At 51.6% G+C, this 8984-nt stretch overlaps 1 protein-coding gene across 3 annotated transcripts in view; it reads right to left on the bottom strand.

Annotated features, from left to right (window-relative positions):
* Positions 1 to 7714: 7714 nt before the first annotated feature.
* Positions 7715 to 8984, bottom strand: part of MINDY4 (MINDY lysine 48 deubiquitinase 4) — a 158431-nt gene continuing 157161 nt past the window's right edge. For 2 of the 3 annotated variants that reach the window (XR_010322748.1, XR_010322747.1), the window contains exon 19: positions 7715 to 8175. Coding sequence is in view for 1 of the 3 variants with exons in the window: in XM_064290116.1 (XP_064146186.1) it covers positions 8127 to 8175 (49 nt within the window). In the remaining 2 variants the exon portion in view is untranslated. The remainder of the gene's footprint in view (positions 8176 to 8984) is intronic. The other variant, XM_064290116.1, reaches the window with a different exon arrangement.

The following is an 8984-nucleotide window of genomic DNA, read 5'->3' as shown; positions in this document are numbered from 1 at the left end:
GCTGCTTTCCCCTGTCCCTTCTACCTGGAATGCCCTCTGCCCCTCACCTACCCTCTCTCAGGGCCCAGCTTTAATCCTTCCCCCTCTAAGGAGCCTCCCTGTCTTCTCCAACCCACACAGGTTCCTCTCCTCTGAGCTCTATGCTCCCCCCAAAATTCAGGGAGAGTCCAAGCCCCGGAGTTTGGTGGACTGGGTGATAGAAGATTGATCAATAATAGAACACTCCCTCCTTAGACTAAGGTCCCCATACACAAGCATAGTCTCTGTTTACACTATTGTCCTGGCGTCATTATTAGTAGCGCCCTCTGCTTGAGTACGAGTCCAGCTATGTTGTGGCAGGGAGAGGGGTGGGACAGAGGGCGCGAGGCCCAGGAGGATGCCGACAGCAAGTGTTGCAGGTGCCCTGCAAGTGCCCACCCTGGGTGCCCAGGACAGGGCACCGAGGTGGGTAAGCGCTCTGTGCTTATCACCAAGGGCTACATGGGGAGCGGGACTTTGCTGAACCTCACAAATGTCAAGAGGCCTTAAAACAGAAAACACCAGATAAACCCCCAGGATCAACCTTATCAGGGGCCACGGGAAAGGCGCCAAGTTTAATCTCAAAGCCACGCCTGCAACAGATGGTTTAGAGAGGTCAGGCACAGCCTTCCTACTCCAAAACCCAGTGACTGCAACTGTATGCCTGAGGGCGGGGCTGGGGGAGGCAGGTGCAAGACAGGGGAGCGGGCTTTCTCGAAGAGGGTAGAATGAGCCTTGGACTTTATCTGTCACGATAAGAAAGTGGGGGGGGGACCCCAGCAGTGCCCGGGGCCCAGGGATGAAGAAACACAGTCTGGTGTAGAGGTGTGTTGCTGTGCCCAGGTGACCAGCACCCACTAACTGGGATCTGGGCTGTGATGAAGGAGCTGACTGAGTATTATGGGCACTAAGACGATGGGGCTTGCATTTTCAGCTGAATAGTCCAGGAAGGCTTCCTGGAGGAAGGGCCCTGAATGGGTAGGGTTTGACAGATGGACAGGGATCCAGGTGCATCAAAGGCTTCAGGAAGCAAGGGGCTCATTGAGGCAGCAGCTTCTGTGGTCTGGGGTGGCTGGAGTGTGGAGCTGCAGGAGGGAGCAAGAGCTGAGGCTGAATGAGAGGCAGACTGGAATCACCCTACACACACACCCCAACCCTCCCATCGATTTATTCCCTTCAATCCAAAGACAATCTAGTTTCTGGTCTCCGAGAGATGCCCATGAATGAGACATAGCCAAGGAAGTTCTTAACAAAGGATGCCTGTCTGGGCCTCAGTCTCCCCATCTGTAAAGAGAAGGCCTCCGGTGACTTCCGTGGAAGAACAGGATCGAGGATGGTATTTGGTGGGAATAGGAGGAGTGTGGGATGCAGATGGACATGAAAAGAAAGGCAGGAAGGGAAAACCTGATGGCTTCCATAACCACTGAGCCCCCGGCCAGTGGGGGTCTGACCTCTCTCTCATGCGCAAAAGGTCTGCATCTTCCCAACCAGCATGCAGGACTGGCAGTGTTCCTTCCTGACCCATGGGGGAGCCAGCCGCCAGCCCACCTCCTAGTCCTGGCGTTTACATTAAGCAATCTCCATTATCGCAAATGCCTGGCATTTTTGCCTGCTAATTACAGCTCCCACCTCCCACAGCCCCATGAGGATTAGGGCTTGATTAGGGAGTAGGGAGGACTCGGGTGGGTGGAGACAAATACCTGCAAATAGACTTGGCAGCTTGATTGCCTCCTGTAATTTCTGGGATCCTGTAAGTGCGATGAGGCCATATGAAGATCATCCACAGGGCCTCAGCTGCCTTTCCTCTCCTGGCCTCCCCACCTTATGACCTTCCTCCAAACAGCAGTCCCTGGGAGCACTGCAACAGCCCCTGATGGTTGTCCCTCCTCCACCCCACACGCCACACCCCTGCCTGGATGACAGGTGTGAAACACAGGCTTAGCAGTCCTTGCCACCCAGGAAAAACGTCCCAGCCCCATGGCCCTGCAGCTATGACTTCCATCTGCTCTCTGCCTCCCCTCCATATCCTCTGGGCCTCTATGCTTTGGTCACCAGCCAAGACCTACAGACATCACGGACTTTCAAGACACTTGTTATTCTCACTATTCCTTTTACCTGGAAAGATCCAGCCAATGTTCCACTTATCAAAACCCTGCCTGTCCCTCAAGGCCCAGGTTAAATGCTACTTCCTCTGAGCAGCCTCTCCTATGGCCCAACCCACCCCATCCTGAACTGGAAATATTTATCTAGAACGCTTATGGAGTCCTTGTGATGTGCCGGAAAATCTGGCGGCATAGTGGTTAAGAGCTAGTCTGCTAACCAAAAGGTCGGCAGTTCAAATCCGCCGGATGCTCCTTGGAAACCTTATGGGGCAGTTGTACTCTGTCCTACAGGGTCGGTATGAGTTGGAATTCACTCGACGGCAACAGATTTGTGATGTGCCAGCCCTGTTCTAGCGCTTCACGTGTATCAACTCATTTAATCCTCGTTACAACCCTATGAGTTTGTGATTTTACAGATGAGGAAACTGAGGCCCAGAGAGCTGAAGTCACGTGCTAAGGCCACACAGTCAGGAAGCAGCAGAGGCAGGACTTTCTGATCGGGATGTAGGTTCTTCCGCAGCGTGCCTTTAACGCACCTTTCTCAAGATCTCTAGGATTTCTTCATTATGGACGCTGCTTATGTGACTCCACACGTCTCCCCACAAATCACAGACTCTTCTCCAACTTTCACTTTCATTCCCCCAAAGAGCTTGTTAAAATGCAAATTATTAGTCAGTAGGTTTGAGGTGGAGCCTGAGGTGTGGTATTTCTAAGATGTGCCCAGGTGGTGCTGATGCCGCGTGTCCATGGACCATCTTTGAGTAACGAGGCTCAACTCTAGACCAGGGAAGGAAAGTCCTGCTGTTGCCATCACCAAGGCCTGGTGGAGGGCAGGCTCTATCAGGGGTTTTTGAAAGTGGCTTAGTCCCCTAGGTCTGTAGTTACAAAATACCATAAAGCAAATGGCTTTGAACAACAGAACTTTATTGTCTCACAGTTCTGGAAGCTAGGAGTCCAAAATCAGGGTATTGGCAGGGCCGTGCTCTCTCTGTCAGCTCTAGGGGAAGATATTTCTTACTCTCTTCCAGCCTCTGGTAGCCCTGGGCATGTCTTGGCATTCCCTGGCTTGTAGATGGATCCTCACCTGGTGTCTTCCCCCCTCCCCGTGTGTGACTCTGTGTCTATTCTCTCTTAAAAGATACCACTCAGAAAGCAGTAGGAGTAGGACCTCCCCCCTGCTGTGATCTCTTTATTGTAACTGATAACAAAAGAAAAACATCACTCATTCATGGGTCACATTCGTAGGTAGAGGGGTTAGGACTTCAACATACCTTTCTGGGGAGCACTGTTTAACCTGTAACAGAGTACCTGTGGGAGCCTCTCTAAGGTTCTAAGGTTCCTTCACCACCCTGGCCCTCACAGGAGACTGAGGCCATGCCACCCTTCTTCCAGGGCTGCTGCTGAAGCCTTTGGATGAGCCATGCCCTGCCCAATGTCCGCTGTCTTCCCTTCTGACTCAGACATGGAGACCCTGGGGAGCTGTATGCAGCCCCGCCTTAGGATAGCCCCAGTGCCCTCCTAGCCACAGCCTACCTCTCACCCCCAAGGAATTCTTGCAGTTCTTCTGGAAACTGCTGTTCTCATGCTGCCTCCTACAGAACTGCAGAGAGTGGTACAAATGGTGCTACCAACACGGGCCCACTTACCGCCCTCCAGGTGATGAGAAAAGGCGAAGAGAGAACTGGACTGGTGGTTGGAGAGGCCAGTAGCTAGTGAGGGCTTTTGGAGAGATGTGTCCGTATGTTGGGAGCTCTCCCCATTCACAGGGATAGGAGGGGGTGCCTCTCCTCTACTAAAGCCAAGTGAGAAAAGCTTCAAGAAAATTACTTGAAAGCTTGACCCCAAGTATGGGAAGCCCTTACAGGAGTGGTACCTGATACCTGCCTGGGGAGTATAAAGGTGAGAGGCCATGATGGAGCTGCTCCTGATGGGTGGCTGAGCAGAGAGACCAGACAGACTTGGGAAAGGTTTGTACCGCCAGAATTTAGGGGCAAAGAATTATTGGTTCTTTGCATGGTTCAAGTGTGGATCCTGCAGAAGGAAGGTTCAGGTCTTCTTAAAAGGGACCTGTCAGTGAGGGGAGGGAGGAGAGAGTGACTCCAGCAGAGGGTATACCACCAGAAGGTGGGGACAGGGGCTGAGGAGCCACCATAAGCCACAGCTGAAGGATGTATCACCTGACTCAAGAGAGATCTTTAGCAATGGGTGGCCCTTTCATAGAGAAAGAATCACCCTTTGCTAAGTGCTCTGCCAGAGGAGCAATTACACTGGCACCTGTCAGGTGGGCTGTTTCCTGTTCCACCACACCCCTCCCTGGAGAATCCAGCAGCAGCTTGGAGGTTTGGGGAAGCACTCAGCAGGAAAGGAAAAAAAGCTGACTACGAGTCCCTTTCCCAAGGTGGTCGCACCAGGAAGGAGGGAGTCCGGATGAGAGTTTGGAGATAATAGCTATTAGACTGCTCTAGTCTCTTACTGTTCACACTGCCTGGAAGAGCAATGGAATCTGTCAGATTATCCAGACACCATGGAACAGTCAGCAGAAGAATTCAAGGGGAAGTAACGAGAGAGAATGAAGCTGCTTTCCACTTGCACCCGAGGCCTGCTCATTCAGCAAAATGGCCCACGGTGCAGAGGTAGGATGGCTGGCCCACTCAGCCCTTGGGAAGCTGCTCAACCCCAGGGCATGGCTCTTAACCTTTGTGAGGAGAGGTGGGAACATTGCTCCATATTTAAGACCATGAGAAAGGCTAGGGACTCTCTCCCTGGAGAATTACACATATGTACACAGAATCCTTGGGTGGCGCAAATGGTTAATGTGCTCGATTGCTAATTGAAAGGTTGGAAGTTTGAGTCTACCTAGAGGCACCTCGGAAGAAAGGCCTGGCAATCTACTTCCAAAAAATCAGCCACTGAAAACCCTGTGGGACAGAGTTCTGCTCTGACACAAGTGAGCTCACCATGAGTGAAATCAACATAACCGCAACTGGTTGGTTATATGAACACAAAAATTTGCATATAATTTTAGGGTGTTGTGGACCCGCTAAAGAACCTTGGATGGCACAAATGGTTTGCACTCGCCTACTAACCAATAGGTTAGCAGTTCGAAACCACCCAGTGGCACCAGCGAAGAAAGGCGCGATGATCTGCTTCTGCAAAGATTACAGCCAAGAAAATCCTTTGGAGCAGTTCTGCTCTGTAACACGTGGGGGTGCGCCATGAGTGGGAATCGACTTGAAGGCAACCGATTGGTTACATGTACACAAAAATTTGAATATAATTTTGGAGGGCTGTGGACCCTCGGAAGCCTACCTGTAGTCTCCCTAGAAAACTGTCTCCTCTGATACAGCTCTGTGGATTTGTTCTAGCTTTGGGGCTTGGGAGAGGGTGGTGCCAGGCTTTGCCCAGCTTCCACACCAGAGAAACCTAGGCAAGGGACCTCAAACCACAACACACCTGCCTCTTGGCTTCTGGGCACATGCTTTTGTAATTTGTTGGAACTGGACTTCTCAAGCAACGCCGGGAATATTTTGTTTTCTCGAGCCTGACCTATGGGACCCTGGTCAGAAGGTTAAGTGAGTTTCTTTGAAAAGGCACTTTTCCTTCCCAGGCTGATAAACAAGGCTGCTGCAGGGAAACCAACTTCCCCTGCCCGGCGCTCAGCTGGACTGGCCCATCCTGGGCCAAGGAAAACAAATGCATAAACATTTCAGGAGTATATAGGAAGCATTTCTGCTGGAAGCCTGCTGTGAACGGCCAGTGGAGTTTACATAGCAAACCCCGCGGGGCCTCAGCACAGCCTGGACAAAGCATTCCCCACCCTCACAACTTCCCTCCTGGCCTGGCTGGCTTCTCCCCGCCTCTGCCCGAAGGCGACACTCAGGCCACTAAGTGGTTGGTCTGCAAGAACAAGCCAGGCTTTTTGATTTGCGTGACCAACTGTCAATTTTTCCACCTGCATGATTGGCATTTGAACTGAAGGGGTCTCCTCTTAGCTGGCACTGCAGAGGGAATACTGCCCTCAAGCTATTTACCTCCTGAGCCCGGGGGTGGGGGTGGGGGGCAAGCGGAGGCTAGGGACAGGCTCCCATCCAGAGTCTAAGACTCCAAGCCCTCTTCCTGATCCAAGTCAGACACAAGCAGGGAGGCCAGGGTGGTGACATCCCCTGGTCCCAAGTGCACACACAAGCCCACTCAGCATCACAACCAAATCCCTCAGAGGCACAGGTAGGGTTGGGCACCTAGACCCTGACTCCTGGGGGCTCTATCATCATTGTTCACAGCTTCTCACAGGGACAGTCTCCTGATAAAGACTTAGAGGCCAGTGCTCAGCCCTTGGACTCCTTCACTCCATCCTGTTCTTGGTGTCGTGACCAGAAAGCCAGGGTTGAGTCATGAAGCTGGTGCAGGGCAGTCCTTAACCTACAGTTTGTTCTTCCTGTGATTTTTTTTTTTTAAGTGAGCAATTCATTGGCATGTAGCACATTCATAATGCTGTGCGACAACCACCTCTACTAGTCCCAAAACATCTTCCTCACCCTAAAAGGAGATCCTGTACCCACTAAGCAGTTAGTTCCCACTTCCACTCCTCTCCCCAGCCCTCGCTCGCTGGCAACCACCAATCTGCATTCTCTCTCTATAGATTTACCAGTCTGGATAGTTCATACAAATGGAATCAAACAATATGTGACCTTCTGTGCCTAGCTTCTTTCACTTGGCATAATATTTTAGAGTTTCATCCACATTATAGCATGAAGTAGTTCTTCCTTTTTATGGCTGAGTAATATTCCATTGTGTGGATACACCACAATTTGCTTACTCATCCGCTGATGAGCGTTTTGGGTTGCTTCCATCTTTTGGCTGTTGTGAATAGTGCTGCTAGCTAGCCTTAGTTTTTGACACAACTGTCTCTCCACTTTTTCTTTACCAGCCTCCCATCCCTTGGACCTTACTTTAATGGTACACTTGCATTTCTACATTTTCTCATGTTCCCTTTTTGAAATAGATAGGATGTAAATTAATGAAATGAACAAGGTTCAGACTGCACAATTTTCCCTTCACAAGTGAGGATAGAGTTTTTCCCATTCCAACCTATCCCATCCTTGCTGTGAAATGTGAGGTCTCCTCAGGCAAGGCCCACCCACATTTTTGGTCAGTTCTCTCACCTCATGTACCATGCAGCCACACGGGGGGACCACACCTGGTCCCTCTGTCCTTCCCTCCTATTGTCCCCTAGCCAAGACTCTTTCTCCCCACGTCCCCTTGGCCAGGTCCAGCCAACAATCCTCATGGGGTCTCCCAAGCAATCCAGGTCAGCTCTGAAAGCCTGAGTTGCTCCTGGATGTCCCAGCTCAGGTACACTGGTGCCTTACACCTAGCGCTGACCAAGCAGAAGACAAGCAGGACCTTCGATAGGACAGGAAACCCAGCCAAGGTCAGGATTGGATGAGAGGGTATCACTTGTTTACAAGGACCTGTATATGGTAACACCTTAGCCCACAGCTCACCTGGGCTCTAGGTCCCTTCCACCCAGCCCCGCCCCACCCCAGCCATGATCATCACAAACCTCGGGCTCCCTTCAAAACAACAGAACAAATGAGTCTCAGTACTTGGCATGAGTTTGACTCCTGTTTTATAGAAAACCAACAACTAAGATAACAAGGGCCCAGGGTCCCCAGGACAGAACGCATCAGAGGCCTTGGTGAGGGGATGGCCCAGTGAGGAGCAAGGGAGGGATACAAACAAAAGGCAGCAAAGCCCCTAGCCACTCCTTCCAATTCTTTGGCAGTGACAGCCCAGTGGAGGGGGCCGCCCACAGCAACGTCCTGGGCCCTCTTCCAGTCCTGAGCGGCCCTTCACAGAAGGGCAAGAAGCTCCAGATTCTCTGCCGCAGTTCTGATCCAGGTGGGGGTGACACTCTTCTCAGAGATGTGTCCCTGAGGCCTGGGGTTCAGCTCTCACCCCCAAAGATGAGCAATGGTAGCCATGGGGCTGACCCACATCTAAGGGTCACAGGATGGGTTCTGAGCCATTCCAGTTCACCCATGCCCCCTTCCACCTAAGGGCAGAAGAATAAGAGAAAGAGAGTTAAAGAGCTACAGGGGCCCAGACGGGAGCCCATGTCTTCCCCTGACTTACCTGAAGTTCCTGCCCAGGTGGCTTTGGGGATTTCAGATTCCATCCTCCCCACCTTACCCCTCCATGCACATACAAACCACACACTAGTCCCTCAGGAAACAGAAACACGCCCAGGACTCCGGGAAGCAATGGGGAAGATAGAGGTGGCAGGTGGTCCATTCTTTCAGCCACCGATGTTTCTCAAGGACCTATTTTGTGGCTGGCACTGCACTGCTAGGCCCTCTGCTGAAGTGAGTGATCCCTGCACACCTGGATCTGTCCGCTTTAAATACACGTGGGGAGACCTAGGTATGGAAGACTCCGGGGTGTTCAAGGTGCAGAAGGAAGCCCAGTGTGCCTGGAGCCTGGAGCCTGGAAAGGTGGGGAGAGCAGTGCAGGGCAGGTCTGGGGACCTGGCAGGCGTGGTGCCACACGGGGCCTCATGGACCTTGTAGGGATTTCAGGCTTTACTCTAAGAGACACAGGAAGCTTGTGAAGGGCTTTAAGCCCAACAGTTAACACGACAGATTTGCATATTTTAAAAAATCACTTCATGAAAATGTAAGAAGTACTGAGTATAATCAAATGGTAGTCCAGGGTTTAACACAACCAGTTGTCATCAAGTCAACTCAGACTCATGGCGCCCCCTTGTGTGTCAGAGCAGAACTGTGCTCCCTAGGGTTTTCAATGGTTGATTTTTTCAGAAGTAAATCTCCTGGCCTTTCCTCTGAGGCACCTCTGGGTGCACTC

This window comes from Loxodonta africana, chromosome 8 (assembly GCF_030014295.1).
Source record: "Loxodonta africana isolate mLoxAfr1 chromosome 8, mLoxAfr1.hap2, whole genome shotgun sequence".
In the NCBI taxonomy this organism is placed as follows: Eukaryota; Metazoa; Chordata; class Mammalia; order Proboscidea; family Elephantidae; genus Loxodonta; species Loxodonta africana.
Note: the sequence above shows the minus strand (reverse complement) of the source record. Positions and strands in the feature narration are given on the sequence as shown.